The sequence below is a fragment of the Cheilinus undulatus genome, linkage group 4 (assembly GCF_018320785.1).
Source record: "Cheilinus undulatus linkage group 4, ASM1832078v1, whole genome shotgun sequence".
Lineage (NCBI taxonomy): Eukaryota > Metazoa > Chordata > Actinopteri > Labriformes > Labridae > Cheilinus > Cheilinus undulatus.
In genome coordinates, this window is record NC_054868.1 from 34,967,823 (window position 1) to 34,984,314 (window position 16,492).

At 38.6% G+C, this 16,492-nt stretch overlaps 2 protein-coding genes across 2 annotated transcripts; both read right to left on the reverse strand.

The window, feature by feature from the left end:
- Positions 1-639: 639 nt before the first annotated feature.
- LOC121507767 (solute carrier family 22 member 7-like) lies at positions 640-5,925 on the reverse strand. The gene is made up of 10 exons (XM_041784107.1): positions 5,545-5,925; positions 5,343-5,446; positions 3,851-4,005; positions 3,586-3,754; positions 3,373-3,496; positions 3,139-3,248; positions 1,282-1,496; positions 1,069-1,177; positions 757-963; positions 640-682 (listed from the first exon to the last, which is right to left on the reverse strand). Exons 1-10 carry the CDS (start codon positions 5,923-5,925, stop codon positions 640-642), a joined length of 1,617 nt encoding a protein of 538 aa, XP_041640041.1.
- Positions 5,926-10,160: 4,235 nt separating this feature from the next.
- On the reverse strand, positions 10,161-15,359 carry LOC121507768 (solute carrier family 22 member 7-like). Its single transcript, XM_041784108.1, has 9 exons — positions 14,979-15,359; positions 14,767-14,870; positions 12,200-12,354; positions 11,928-12,096; positions 11,729-11,852; positions 11,503-11,612; positions 10,696-10,910; positions 10,483-10,591; positions 10,161-10,368 (listed from the first exon to the last, which is right to left on the reverse strand). The coding sequence occupies exons 1-9, from the start codon at positions 15,357-15,359 to the stop codon at positions 10,161-10,163; spliced, it is 1,575 nt and encodes a 524-aa protein (XP_041640042.1).
- Between the last annotated feature and the right edge of the window lie 1,133 nt (positions 15,360-16,492).

Consider the following 16,492-nt stretch of genomic DNA (forward strand, 5'->3'; position numbering starts at 1 on the left):
GATCTCAGAAGTCCCCAAAGCATGCCTGTGAAGTTTGTTGCTGAACAAACACTCCAGTATTGGAGAATTGGACAGGGGCACATATTTTTGTTAGAAAAGCCTGAAAAAGGGATTTTTGCACAATATGTCCCCTTTAATTTCAATATTTTATTTCCCAAAGTCTATGCAGACTGTAACCTCTTTTATTCACAACTTTGCTTTGATTTTTCATTTTATGATTGCATTTTTATGTATGATGCTGTACTGTACTGTACTGTAATATCCCATTAAAGCCAGTTGAATTTAATTAATATAATGACTGATATATTGTATGGTGAGATGACCACATGTGTGCAAACTTAATTCAAACAGAAGAGGGAGGCATTCTGCTGACACCGACAAACATTTTATGCTTAATGTGACTAAAAATAATGAACAAGCTGCAAAGTGTCAGGGAGAAAAAAAATGAGCAGTTCCAATAGGGCCTTCACACCGAGGTCCATGCCCTAATAAGTAATTCTGTAAAATATCTTATATTTGTAAAATAAAGAGTTGCAAAGGTGGAAACATTTTTATTTTTCTGTATTGTAACAAACACAACATTCTCCTTTAGGTTATTGCATTTCAACACATGGGTTTTTGTTTGCGAGGAGGAAACATTTACAGTGGAGATTTCTCTTCAGATGGGGAGACAGATCTTCGCCTGAAACACAAAAAACATTTCAAAATTATTTTTACTTGAAAGTTTTGATGCAATAACCATAAATGTCCCATTACCTTGTCTGCTCCACATCCTCAATAGTCTCTGGTAAACGGACGTTGGTCGTCTCAGGAAGAAAAGATGCTGACAGCCCTCCAGCAAAAGCCACCAGGGCAAAAATAGTACTTGGTAAATGGCCCCACACCTCTTCAAGAACCATGATGAGTGGGGCAACAGACACGCCAAAACGAGCTATGAAGGAGCAGTAACCCAGTCCATTCTGCCTGTGTGTCCATATAATACATTTCAAAAAGGCATCATCTGCTCCAGAGTTCAGCTTCAACTCAGAAAACAACCTTGTTGGTTTTTAAATAGCAGACTTTACTGACCTCATGACAGTGGGGTAAAGCTCAGTCGTGTAGAGAAACACAGTGGTGAACGCTGATTCTGCAAACATTTTGCCCAAAGCTCCCACAGCTGTCCTGTATGCCCCCTTATCTGGAAATTGAAAGTTGTAGAATGAAATTTAACCCCATCCTATGTTATCTTTAAATTTACAATCAAAGTGAGTACTTAATCTAAGCCACACATATATTAATCACCTGGAGGGATAAACACGTTGCAGATGATACACAGTCCAGTCATGAAAAGTGTCCCCGCCTGATTAAAACGTCGACCAAGTTTGTTCAAAGTGAGAAAGATGAAGAGTTTAGCAGGAACTTCAGATATGCCGTAGATAAACTGTGTGAGGTAAATGTTCACACCAAAGCCAGCTACGTTCAGGCTGATTCCATAATACGTACAGGTCACTGCAAACCTGTGGAGGAGAGTCAAACATGTTTAAAGACTGGCACCAAAACAGCTTTTCTTACTGACTGAGAAGTGTCTGCCACAGGAAGATTTAATTGTCAAGGTTAAATGGTTGCTCACAAACTTTTACATAGTTAAAAGTAGAAATGGGTGAACTGGTTTGAAAGTGGTGCCATAAAAAAATCATAAATATGGACAGATTTTTTATAAAATCCAACATTCTTGTGTGTTAAGCTTCAGTCCCCCATGACATACCGTTATCTCACTTCTCCTGTATGACACTTCGGCTACGTTCACACTGCAGTTAAAAGTGACCTGAATCTGATGTTTTTGCTCACATGTGACTCTTATCAGATTTTTTGCTGACAGTGTGAACAGCGCAAGTCACATTGAATCTGACCTTTTCAAATCAGATTCAGGCCACTTTTGTATGTGGTTCTGAATCTGATCTTTTGGAAGTTGACTGCAGTGTGAACAGGCAAACAAAAAAATCAGATCTGAGAAAAGATCAGAATTGAGCATTAAGGCCTGCAGTGTGAACGTAGCCATATACGCTCACTCCGCTACAATGCTGCAGAGGAGATGGCCTTGGTCTTAAACACAAGCTAGAAGACAGAAACTACACCTGGCTCATTAGTCTAGTTTTTCTTTATAAAGGAGAGGTGTCAGAGCCGGAAAACAACTAGACTTTGTTTGAACACATCCACAAGGAAATGTATTTTGCACACCTAGATGTGATGATACACCTGCTCCACGACTAAAATAAGCTCATTTCTGTGCTCATATTAAACTAGAAACTCAGGAGGTGATTCACACACTGATGTTTTAAATTACAATTTATTTGCTGTTATTTGTTGGTTGTAGCTGGTGGTGCTGTGTAAACAAGTTTGAATGTGTGTCTGTTTCCATGCAGCCAAATGGTGTGGTGCTGTTATTAAAGCTCCACAATATCGTGCATGCTCTTTAACTTTGTAAATAAGTCAAAAGTCACAGCTTCAGTGCTCCCTGTATTATAAGCCAATCACTGCAAATATGCACCGGCACACAGAAACACTGAGCCATCATGCAGTTATTTGGGGAAAAACACCCCCTTCCATGCAAATTGGCCTTACTGCATTAAGCAGTTAATGATGAGGATAACAACATGGCAACAACACTTTGTCAAGGTCCTGCTTAAGTGTACACAGTAATATTACCATTCCTTTAATTAAACGCACTGTCAGTCATTCTGAATATTTAAAACCGATTGTCAATCCATGCGGGATGTGGGTGGGATTGGACAGACCGGTTGCAGGTGCTGGAGGGGGTGGACAGCACAGCATGTGCTGCATGAGTGTGGTAATGGTCAGAAATCCAGCAGGAGCATGGGGGAGCATGCAAACCTACCAGTCCACCAACAAGTATGGAGTGTTCAAAGTCATTTAAATTGCCTTTCTTTCTCATTCTGATACTGGGTTTCCTTCAGCAGTTTGTTGTGACAATGTCTACATGCCTAAAAGCATCAGTTGCTACCCTGCGACTGGCTTATTAGACATTTCCAATAAAAAGCAATACGGCTGGTGTGCCTAATAAAGTGATCAGTGAGTGTATACACTATTGTATATTTAAGTTTGTATAACAGGACACTGTTAGGGAAAAAATGTTAATACCAAACAATGCCAGTAAGTATAGCCACTCTCCTCATCCTGGGGGTCCTGAAGAGGTCCAAATAGGAATATTTTCTTTTATCATCCTCTACCAGAATAACTTGGGACAGAACCTGGGAAAAAGAAAATTAGGCAGTTGTGGGTAATGATAACTGAGAGGGAAAGTTCAGATATCTGTTCTTGTTCCAGGATATCAAAAACAAGAAAAGTCTAATATTACAACTTAAAATATTGTACCTCTGGCTTCAGATCAGCCATGAACGACTCTCTGCCATTCATTTTTGCACACTTGCTCAAGTAAAAATGAGCTCTTTGCACTTGCCCGTTACTTATCAGCCATCTGGCAGATTCAGGGATCCACCTGTGATGAATGAATTTTATATAAATGTAGTCTCATATCTGTCTCTACCGAGAAAGTTAATCAGAACTTGATTTTTTATTTTTCCTTACCACCAGCTGATCATTGCCAGAAACAATGGGGCGGTTACTGTGGCGGTCAGATACCTCCAGTCCGTCACAAAATAAGCAATAACAGGCAAAAGGGCCGTACCTAAACTCCAGTCTAGGCTCATTAAAACCCCCACTGGAGTACGATGCTTAATGTCCACCCATTCAATACCTGAAAGGAGCAACGATGAGATGTTAGATCTATAAACACATACATAACTGCTGTTATTCTTTCTTAAAGTCAAGTCTTTAATGACATAAAACTCACAAAGGACAATGGTGATTATACTTATTCCAGATAATCCTAGTCCAGTGCAGAACCTCATGACAGCAAACATGGCAAAATTATACGAGAAAGTGCTAGCAAATCCAAATATGGTGGTTGAAATGATGGATGCAAGGAGCATTTTTCTCCTGCCAAACCTGGGAGAGAAAATAGAGACACATTTTTGAAGAAAGTAACGCAACCATAATTAGTTTGATAAATCATTCTGGATAAAGTATTGAGAGAAAGGGGTTAGAACATTTGTAAGGTCAGAAACCGGGCCAAGTTAAGAGTTTTGAAACATTACAACAAACAACATAACTCCTACAGTTACAAACACCTCGTCTGCACCTGCACCATCTTAGTCTCTTGAGTAATAATCCCAGAGCATCATTATAGGCGATGTGTAGCCTCTGCATACTTGATTAATCAGGTATGGGTAATAATCTGATTTTACATGTTTACATGCACTCCATTGATCAGGTTTCTGTTAAAACTTTGTTTACATGATTCTGTCAATATTCATGTTTCTTTCCAAAAATACATGAGGTAAAACTCAAAGCATTTCTATTTCAAACTCTGATGGTGGTCCTAATGTAAAAAAATGTTTAGAAGATGACATTTTCTTTGTATAAATGCTGTTTAGGCACAACTAATAACCCCAGAATCACATGGTCATTATTTATTTTTTCATTCAGAAGTAGGATTTAAAGTATTGATGAGCCACAGAAAACCTGGTGGACTAGCAAGTCGTTTTGCAACCCACCAAAATTACAATTCTATCCCACCCCTAGCAATGTTTAAATCTGCAGTGGTAAATGAATATTGAGAAGGTTGCTGAAACAAAAATGATGGTCCTCATCAGACTAGCAAAATGAGCTTGGGCCCCAGTGGATGGGCCCTCCCCAGTTTTGATTTATTTGTAATGTCAATGCATTGTATTGGACCAGCATTGGTGCTAGCATCCAGGGTAACGATAACCTCATTTTGGTTCCTCTTTTCATCACTTTTCCACCCATTTTTGCAACTTGTTACCCACTTTTACCATGTTGTTGCCACTTTTAGCACCTTTAGGCCACGTTTAATCCATTCTCACCACTTGTCACCATTTTTTTTTGCATCATTTTGCAATTATTTTATCATTTTCCACTAAAGTTGTCACACTATCTTTTACTTTGTTTTCTGACATCACTTTCCAAATGGTTCAGTTCAATGTGCCCATCCACATTGTTATCATCACCTAGAAAAAGGTAACTCTGTTTTAAGAACAGGGGTTAACATCTTGATAAAGTTATACTGTACAACAGCATTAATGAGTAAAATTCAATTCATTTAATTAAGTTCCTCTGCAGAAGGAGAACTGCGGTTGATTACTTTCTTGCATTTTCTTTATTTCCATGTCCACTGTTAAGCTCCAATAACACCAATCAAATTAATTTAATGGTATTTACAAGAGCACAACCCTAATGCTGATCATGTTTAAACATTTATGCACCTGTCACTGAGATATCCAAACGCTGCTGCTCCAAGCATGACCCCTATGAAGAAGATAGTAGCCGTGGCTCTGTTCACTCTTTTGTTATCACAAACCAGATCCCACTGTGTGCAAAACACAAACAACACAAAAAGTCAAGCATAGAGTGACTAATTTGGGATTGATAATAGTTGAATTGTTTCTGAAATGAAAAGAATCTTACATCTGTGGCCAGCGTGGACTTAAAGATGGAGTTGTCGTACACCCATCCATTACTGCACGGCACCATAGGTAGCTCAGTGATGTTGGAGGAGTTAAGCAGCAGATGATACTGCGGCTCTGCGAACATCTGACAGGAGCTCTGCGTCCCATCCTCCTGTGCTGGAATACTCACCCTTAACCTCTCAGTCTGGGATAAATTGCTAAAAATATCCCCATCATCCAGAAGGCTGATGTCGCAGTGGTGAGAGGGGATCGCCGCAATGAAATTATTCAGCAGAAAGTGAAAAGGCAAAGTAATTCGAGGAATCACCAAAAACAGGATCGTCCGTAACTGGAATTTCCCAAAGCCATCAACTTCTGCCAGCAGATTGTCAAACTTCATCTTGATTATTAAGAAAACAATTAGATTAAAGCTCAGACTAAAAATGCATACAAGTCCATGAACACAGTATGTTTGTCTGAAAGAGATGCTATAGCTTTTTCCACCCAGTGCAGTTAGTCAATGGTCAGCTAAGTGGATGTGTGAATGTGTAAAGAAATACTTTAACTCACCAAGGCAAATTAATATTTAGTGAGAACTGAGGAGAGGATTATTGTCCAAAGGTTGGAACAGTGCACTTGTGAAGGAAAATCTGTGAAATCCTTTAAAAACCACAGACACACAGCACACTCTTATTCCAACTCATTGCTTTAGACATAAATATCAAAACTGCTACTGATTATAAAGCAGGATCAAGTTGTTTTTTGTCAAGATTAGTTTTAAGTTTAGTTTCTAATTTGTACACAGTCAGATTTTCTTTCTCGCTGGTGTAAATCCAAAACCCTATTGTCTTTTCCTTTGTCCCATCTTTGCCCTGCACAGGTTTTGTATGAAATTAATCAAAGGCCCATCTCATATTGATGCCTGTCCCAAACAAAAGCAGGTTAATTTCATTGACTGAAGTAAATGACACCCTGGTTTTAAAAAAGAATGGTTTCCCATAGTATGTACATCCATAAACTGTATAAAACATGGATGTAGTCTCAGTAATGTCAGACAAAGGTTTCTGTAGAGGCATTATAAAGCCCATGGACAGCCATATTGAAAAGACTGACTCTTAATCACTTATGGCTAAAAGCAGACAAAGAGATGAAGCTAAGGCTAGCCAAATTATTGTGCTTTCTGAAACATTCAAATCTAGCTCATCTTGCCAGAAAAGCCAGATGTGTGTGTATATGTTCATGCCAAATGAACAGCACCTACAAAGATTTAAAAAACCAGCACCAATAAAGCTTTCATCTTATTTCCAATATCAGTATTTAGGTGATAACAAGCCTAACCTTCTGGTTGATAGCTACAAGTTGGCCACCGGGCGATCAATTCGGCCCTTGCCTCTAATTAAATTTTCAACTCGCCCCTGTGCAGTTTTAACCAGTAATGACAAGACGGTGACTTTTCTTAAACTAGGTTGTGTAGATTTTTTTTCCAAGTTAAAATAGGCATTTAGAAATGGATTCTTAATATAAAGACAAGTGCACAGTCTGTTTTCAGAAAAAAGATTGTCTTCCAACACAACTAACATAGCTAAGGCTAAAGCTAACAAGCTATGTAATTTATGTAGGTGACGTAGCTCAAGACTGGACATCTTTTACAGTTTTTTCAAGTCTCAAAAAACCCATACTTAATTCATGTAACAAACACTTTATTGCCAAAAGTATTCACTCACCCATCCAAATAATTGAAATCAGGTGTTCCAATCACTTCCATGGCCACAGGTGTATAAAATCAAGCACCTAGGCATGCAGACTGCTTCTTCAAACATTTGTGAAAGAATGGGTCGTTCCCAGGAGCTCAGTGGATTCCAGGGTGGTACTGTGATAGGATGCCACCTGTGCAACAAGTCCAGTGGTGAAATTTCCGCACTCCAAAATATTCCACAGTCAACTGTCAGTGGTATTATAACAAAGTGGAAGCGACTGGGAACGACAGCAACTCAGCCACGAAGTGGTAGGCCACGTAAAATGACCGAGCAGGGTCAGCGGATGCTGAGGCACATAGTGCACAGAGGCTGCCAACTTTCTGCAGAGTCAATCGCTACAGACCTCCAAACTTCATGTGGCCTTCAGATTAGCTCAAGAACAGTGTGTAGAGAGCTTCATGGAATGGGTTTCCATGTCCGAGCAGCTGCATCCAAGCCATACATCACCAACTGCAATGCAAAGCGTCGGATGCAGTGGTGGAAAGTACACCGCCACAGGACTCTAGAGCAGTAGAGAAGCTTTCTCTGGAGTGACAAATCGTGCTTCTCAATCTGGCAATCTGGCAATCTGGCGGTTGCCAGGAGAACAGTACTTGTCTGACTGCATTGTGCCAAGTGTAAAGTTTGGTGGAGGGGGGATTATGGTGTGGATTTGTTTTTCAGGAGCTGGGCTTGGCCCCTTAGTTCCAGTGAAAGGAACTCTGAATGCTTCAGCATACCAAGAGATTTTGGACAATTCCATGCTCCCAACTTTGTGGGAACAGTTTGGGGATGGCCCCTTCCTGTTCCAACATGACTGTGCACCAGTGCACAAAGCAAGGTCCATGAAGACATGGATGAGAGAGTTTGGTGTGGATGAACTTGACCAGCTTGCACAGAGTCCTGACCTCAACCCGATAGCACACCTTTGGGATGAACTAGAGCGGAGACTGAGAGCCAGGCCTTCTCGTCCAACATCAGTGTGTGACCTCACAAATGTGCTTCTGGAAGAATGATCAAAAATTCCCATAAACACACTCCTAAACCTTGTGGAAAGCCTCCCAAGAAGAGTTGAAGCTGTTATAGCTGCAAAGGGTGGTACGACGTCATTTTAAACACTATGGATTAAGAATAGGATGTCGATTAAGTTCATACGCGACTCAAGGCAGGTGAGCGAATACTTTTGGCAATATAGTGTAGCTACGTAGTTAAAGCTAATCAAGCCACGTAAGCTACCTTAGCCTATGTTATGTTCCCTCAAGCTAACTTTGCTTCATAGGTAGGTTACCTACTTACCTAACCCAGCTGCATCAGCATTAGCTACATTGGCTTACCTAGTGACCTTAACTACATAGCTAGATTAGAGACATTAGCTTTAGCTAAAATAGCTAAGCCGGAGAGACCAGCTTTAGCTACAGCTACCAAATCTAAAGTAAGCCACTGTTTGTGCAACTACTTCAAAACCTGGTCTATATACTATATAATTTAATCCTGGATTAGACCTCTGCTCTTTTTCTCTATTTTATGTATGAAGGTTTGCTTAATCTGTAATGTTTGCAATGTGGCTATTTCATGAATGTAACTACCAGACTTGTTCATGAATGAACTTGAATTAAGAAAACTTCTAAAATGGGAAATACAGGCAAATTACGTCACTTTTGTTGTTTCTGATGAGTGCCCCCACAGTAATGGTCTGCAAGAGGGAGTGTCTGAGATATGTGGTCTGCAGCCAGAACCAATCTTGGTTTTTCTTTACAGCTCTACCAGCAAGTCAAACTTTTCTTTGTCAAATACTTTATTATAAATATGTCTTCATAGAGCTGCTGATTTTAGACCATTTTGTTTTTGATAAAATTTGCATCCTCAGATAGGTACAGGCTAGATTATGAAACTATGTTGTCCTTTGTTTGTAAAGACAGGAACACTGGTTCCACACTTGAGTATTCAATTGTTTTAAATGTTTAAAAATCCTTCTTGCTATCATGATGAACATGACTACAGCAAAGGGTTTATCAATACTTTTTATTCACACTCAGCATTCATGCATTAACATTAATGTCATTTACTGTTCTGGAGCTATTTTATACTCAAAAGGACTTGTCAAAACCATAAACTTTATGTAAAGGCTCCAGTTCATCACTTCTGCTCTAAACTTCCCCCTTACACTCATCCTACCCCTCACATAGTTTGTCCATGTCTATGTGTTCCTGTAAAGCATCCTTGGGTTTCTTGAAAGGTGCTATATGAATTCAAGATATTATTATTATTATTATCATTATTATTATTAAACTTGGCAGAAGATCAGTTACAGTTGTAGTATATGTAATCTACCTCTAAGTCTACTGACCAATACAATCTTTTAGTAAAATAAAATGTTATTAATGGCACTTTTCTTGCTAGTTGCAGTTTAATTGACAGTAATACAGCTCGTGTTTCTCTGTTCTTGGTAATAAAGACACTAAATCATTGAACATCAGAGACTTTAATGAGTTATTGTGATTTAACCAGATGTTCAAATTACTTTTAATAAATGGAGGGTAATAAATTGTGTATGAGATAAACTGTATTACTGTCAGGGTCAAAAATGTCTTTTTTAATGTATGTCCTTCCTCCTCGTTGACTGACCCCTGGAAAAAACATAAAACCTAAGTTAGTCATTTTATCCAGGGACAACTTGGCTCAGCAAAGACACAAACAACGTCTTGTTATTGTTAACACAAGAACTTGAAAAACACAGGAATTGCTGAAGAGGATCTTAAGCAAACACTGTGCAGTTAACCACTGAGCTTTGCAGGGTTGACTGGATTATTCTTTAGCAGTGAATTTCACAGCATGGCGAATTTTTCACTGTAGCTTTAATATTAAATTACATATAATCCTGCTCTGACAGGTTTCCTCTTTACCTTTGCTCAACGTCTTCGATGTACTGTGGCAGCTGGGTGTTTAATGTTTCAGGCAGAAGTGATGTCACTAAGCCAGATCCCACCGCCACAGCACAGTACGTAGCTGCAGGGAGAGGATGCCACACGTCCTCCAGGAGAATGATGAGTGGAGAAATGGAGACGCCCAGCCGCGCTACAAATGAGTTGTAGCCTAGAGAGTTCTGTCTGCAAAGTCAATGTGAGGTGTAAAGCTTAATGTAAAACTTAGGTGCATGAAGCCATAACAGACAAAGTTAAAAGTCAAACTTGTGACATATTTTGAGTTCCTTGTTGACGAACCGTACGACTGTAGGAAAGAGTTCTGCTGTGTAGAGGTATACAATCGTGAAGGAGGCCTCTGACATCCCTTTTCCAATGACTCCAACAATAGTACGAACGACCCACTGACCTGAAGGAGGATTTTTAAACATTTTAAAAAGAGGCTTCTCAGATATGTTGACTTAGTCTAAAAAATGCTTTCAAACAAGACATTATATCACAATAAAAAAATACCTTTTGGAACAAATATGTTGATGAACAGACAGAGACCTGTCATCAGCAGGGCTGTCATCTCACCAGGCCTTCTGCCAAGTTTCTCCAGGAAAAAGTACACACCAATCTTCACTGGCATTTCAATGACTGTAAATACGAACTGTGTGAGGTATGGGTTTAGTCCAAACCCACTAATATTCAAGCTTATTCCGTAATATGTAAATGCAACTCCATACCTGTGGAAAATTGAACAAAGTATTGACATTTTACACCACAAAATTTTAAATCAGTCAGTTAAAAAACATTATAAGCCACAACAGCAGCACAATAAAGAACCTATAATGTATGTGCATTTTGTGATCACTAATTTTTCTGCAACCATGAGCACATTTAGAAGTCCTCGTAATAGTATTGCTCTTACTATTGGTCAATGCATTGGCAACCTCGCTGGTCTTCCTCACAAATTTCTCTGTGAAGTTTTGCTGGCCCAGAACTCAGCTGCCCAGATCATAACCCTTTTGCTGAATACATCATCCCTGTCTTCCAACAACCCTTGATTGCCAGTCAAACTTCTCAATAACTGTAAAATTATCCTCCTTACATTCAAGGGCCTCCATGACCTTCCACCTCTGTCCCTATGATCTTCTGCATACCTACACATGTATCTTTTCCCTGCTTACTATGGAGTCTCAAGCATTTTGCCTTTTAGCCACCCTGGCTGTTGCCTCTCCCCAACAAGCCATCCATGACACTGACTCTCTCCATACTTTCAAATCTTAATGTTAATTCCTAAAATGTTGAACGTCATCCCCACAAATCCAAACTTACCATACAATCCCTGAGTAAATAGAAATCTTTCTGATGTTTGGGGTCTTGAAAAGATCCACTACAGTGTACTTCTGATCTACAGTTTCAGCCTGCACAGACTCCAGTAGTGCCTGAGAGAAGCAGGATGGACACAAACAAAAACAAAATGCTCAATAACTGCAGATTCATACATGCCTGTAGTTGTCTACCACTGTTTGAGTTTAGTTGAACCAATACTGAATTCTACCCTTGGTGTGATGGTGTCCATACTCTTGGTTCTGTTGTTCATCTCAGCACATTTTATTAAATACTCATGAGCAGCTTCTGCTTTTTCGTTGGCCAGGAGCCATCTCGCAGACTCTGGGAGCCACCTGAAACCAGAGACATGGAGAGTTCAGGGCCATAAGCCCCCTAATGCTGCACAGAGTCAAATACGACTTTATTACTTCCAGGCAATGGTGGACACAACGAGGGGAGAGGTCACTGCCAGGATGAGCATCCTCCACTCATTGACACCGTATGCTATCCCTGTCAGGATCCAGGTCCCTAGAGTCCAATCCAGGCTTAAAAGGACACCAGAGAAGGTCCGATGCTGAATGCCAAACCACTCAACATCTGGAGGAATTTAAACAAATTTGGTAGATCAGATCACACGTTTGTAAATAATTCATTAAGGTTATTAAATACCCAGAGACTCGAAGAGCTGAACCATACTTACTCAAAACATAGGAGATAATACTTATGCCTGAGAGGGACATCCCGGTGAAAAATCTCATGATGACAAACATAACATATGAAGTCGAGAAAGCACTCAGGATGGCAAACGTCATAGATAACAAATAAGACACCAACAGCAATGGCCGTCGCCCAAACCTAGACAGCAAAAGAAATTAAAGTTTAAAATAACAGTTGAGTTCAAAACTAAGATACATAAACTACAGAAAATATTGGACAAAGTCTGAGTGACACCAGCTGTTTGGTTACTGAAGAGGTCCTCTGAAGCCAATCTCTGGTGATCACCATCTTAAAAACCCTCTCAATCTAACTTCAGACCAGTGCCCCCCCCAGGACCCACTTGGAAAAATTAAATTTCAATTTTTTTTCAGTGACAAAATCCAAACTTAATAGACCAACTTATTTCATTGGTTATTGCAAAGATCTAAGTATAAACTATCCATTATTATGCCAATGAATAAGGTCCACTCTAAAAAATAAAGAGGATCAGTTAGTTCTTGGGGCGAAAACTTGAAGTGTTCTACTTTAAAAGCCGTTCATTCACATGAACCAAATCTACAAATTTTTGGGATCATAAAGTCGAGTAAAGTCGATCAGAAAATCTGACCAGATGAAGCCATTATCCTTGCCGGAGTCCTTCAGTTGAGAGGCTGATCCAATGAAACTTCTTACTGTGATAGTACTTGTGATTTTTTTTCCCCAGAATCATCAAAATGTCTCTATCAATTATCACCCAAAAGAGACGTTTCAGTAAACTGGGGTTATTCAAGCACTGTTTTCAGTTTGTTTCTCTGAAATTTTTTCCTTTAAAAACTTGAAATTGTTGAGGTTATCATGTCAAATTGATGACTTTTTAAACTTGGAAATTTCAAGTATGTTTCTTTATTTACAACTTTTCAAACTCAGAAATTTCTTGCGAAAATACAATTTTATAATCTCAAAGATGTTGACCTTTTTGCTCAAAAATTTACGAAACCTCCATCCTATTTTTCTTTCTCTTAGGGTGGCACAAATAATCATAAATTATATACATATGTTAAATTATATCTACATGAATACACATATATTATATACATAATATATTATGTCTCTATTCATAATTTGGAAAAAATATATGTACATCTAATTATGATAATGTCAGAGCAGGGTCCTATGCCTTGCCCAGATCTTTGGTGCCCCCCCTCTGGGGATGCATAGACCACAGGTTGGAACCACTGTTTTAGAGCAACCTAGAAACAGACCAAGGGGTGGAGCTGAGGTCGGTCTAAGCCTCCTCACAAATAGCTACTGGCTTGCAGTCACATCAACCTCGGCCCTACTTATGCATAATTGTGTAAAAGAAGGAAAAATAAAGATGAGTCTTTCAAAAAACCACCCCCTGTACGATGTGTGCTACCATAAAAATATGAACAACTCTGACCAAAATGTTTTATTTTATTTATTTTTTTTAAATCAGGCTTTAAATGATTATTTATGCTGTTAAAATTGTCGTTTTAAAATAGGGTAGGTATGTGACTTCTGGTACTTCTGTAGCCTGCCTCAAGTGGACATTCAAGGAACTGCAGGTTTTTGCACATCCGCATCGGCTTCTGTTTTTTTGGGAGACAACTTTATTAAAATAGCCCCTGTTTTCTTGAGTAATTTTTGGTTACAAAAATACATAGGTAGAGAAAAAGAAGCAGAGACTTGCATAAATAAACAGTCAGTCAACAAAAAAAAAAAAAAAAAAAAAAAAAAGAAAAAGTAGTTAAGGTCAACAAGTTGCAATAGAAGTGTTCTTAAATCACAAGAGGGGGATTCAAGTTCAGGAGTACTCAACAAAATATGATCTATAAAATTATAACAGATTTTTTCAAATCTTCCTTTAATTTTGTACCTTCAGTTTTCTTTTAACTCCTCAGAAGTTTTAATGTATTTGACTATGAATATTTTTTTGTCTCTGTATCTATTGCACTCATTTTCAGTGGTTAAGAAAGTCATTTGCAGCTTTTGCAGCATTCGTGCATAACTTGTAACAGCATTCTAAATGAATCACATATAAAATATTTTTCTTTATATAATTAGCCAATGATTTGTTTATACTAAAATGACTGATAGTGTAAATATGCTATGTGTAGTTATTTATCAGCCCAGGGATGGAATTTAGTCCTTTGCAAAGACTTCTTTGTACGGACAGCATAATGCTGAATGAAAACCTTAAATGTAGCCGTCCCTGGTGTTTTAGACAACGATTGAAGGAAGGATCATGTAAGACAAAGAAGCTCTGCACAAGATGGACTCCCATTAAGCTTTTAGTGGCATGAAGCTTCAAAAACAACTGGAACTTAAATTTTCAGTGGTGCAGTGGGTTTTTTTTTTTTTCTTTTACTCAATGACTAACATATTTACAAGTTTCCATCAAAGTTAACTACAAAAGACAAAGACAATTATCTCTCCATGCAGAGTGAACTATAATACATGTCTAACATCAGATAACTTTTTTTTATTATTTCATGCGAGATTTAAAGTTGATGCTTTAATATAAATAAAAGACTTATAACTTATTCTCACCTGTCACTGAGATACCCAAATACTGGGGCTCCTGCCATCACACCAACGAAAAACACGGTGGCTGTTAACTTGTTCATCCCTTTTCTGCTGCACACTAGATCCCACTGCAAAAACAAACAGGCCGCTTGCATTTTTTGACAAAAAACAATTTTTTAATGTCTCCATGGTAAATAACATAATAGTATTAAGCAATATTTACTGAGGAGTCTTACCTCTGTTGCCAAAGTTGTTTTAAATGTGCTATTGTCATACACCCATCCATCCTGACACTGAACAGTAGATGTTTCCTCACTGCTGTTGGAGAAGCCCAGATGTTGATATTGTAGCTTTGAGAACATCAAACAGGGGCTGAGCGTCCCGTCCTGCTCTGCTGGAATACTGGTGGACAGTTTCTGCTCCAGAGTTAAATTGCCAAACAGGCCTCCGTCATCCAGAGCTGAGACGTTACAGTGATGAGAGGGAACAGCTGCCATGAAGTTATTCAGCAGAAAGTGGCATGGCAAAACAATCCGAGAGAACAATTGTATTAAAACTAGTTTTGTCTGAAATGCTCCAAATCCATTGATTTCTGAAAGTATGCTGTCAAATTTCATCTTGCTGTGCTCTGAGAGTGGAAAGGAGACCAAATGATGTAACAGCGACGAGGACGGTTATCATAGGGATTACATGGGACACATTCACCAGCACTGTGTCAATCATTACAGTCAGCATGAAACTGGGTTTCATTATTCACAATTGACCTCAATTACACAGTTTGTTTGGAACAAATACCATAAATATTCTACATCAAGTCTGCATAATTTATGAGGGCTGTAAATTACAGGAATGCAGTCAGTCAACTTTACATTTTAGCCACGAATCACATCTTTTAGAGCTCACAAAGACACTCAGTTCTTCAACAAAGTGTAGATGAGTGAGCATTTTTTTTTTTTTTATATCATGGTCACCTGGTCTTTTGTGGATGTTTTTAAGACGATTGATTATCAAAAAGTGTTAAAGATAAATCACAGCAGATCTCTTTTTTTTAACCAATGTGACTTGGACATGACATGAAGTTCCCTCCAGTGACCCTCTGATTGTTGGACTATCACCACAAAGACAGAGACAGATTAAAGACAAACACCTGTATTGTGTTACATTTGTATCTGGAGGCATTAACTAACACAGGCAGAAAGAAACATAGAGCAGGAGCCATTTCTTTCATAAACCTGCTTTCAAATTTATATTGACATTTTCACTCATGTAAGGATGTACTAAGACTTTTATTGCAAATTTTATCACATGAAATGTTAGTTAAACATGTATCGAGCTGCAGAAGAGACATTTCTCCTTTTCCTCTGAAAAAACCACTGTTCTATGCTCAGACTTAGTTCCATGTATGGGCATCCTTAGACCACCAGTCTTACCTCATCTGTTTACTGTATAACAGCTTTCTCATTTGTCATTTTATCCTGAATTCATCATCCATATTTCACAGCAAATCCTGACAGTAATGAAAAACTAATTACTAATGACATATGAAAGTAAAAACTTTGCATGATGTATCATATATCTATAGCATATGCATGATATATCTGAGCTAGTTTGCGTAACTTTTGATGTTCTCTATATTTTGACCACTACAACATTAAAAAGAAGCTCTAACCAATAATAAAACAATACAACAGAAAACCAACAAAACCAAACACAGCACACCACTCAAAAGGACAAGTTCACAACGTCAATG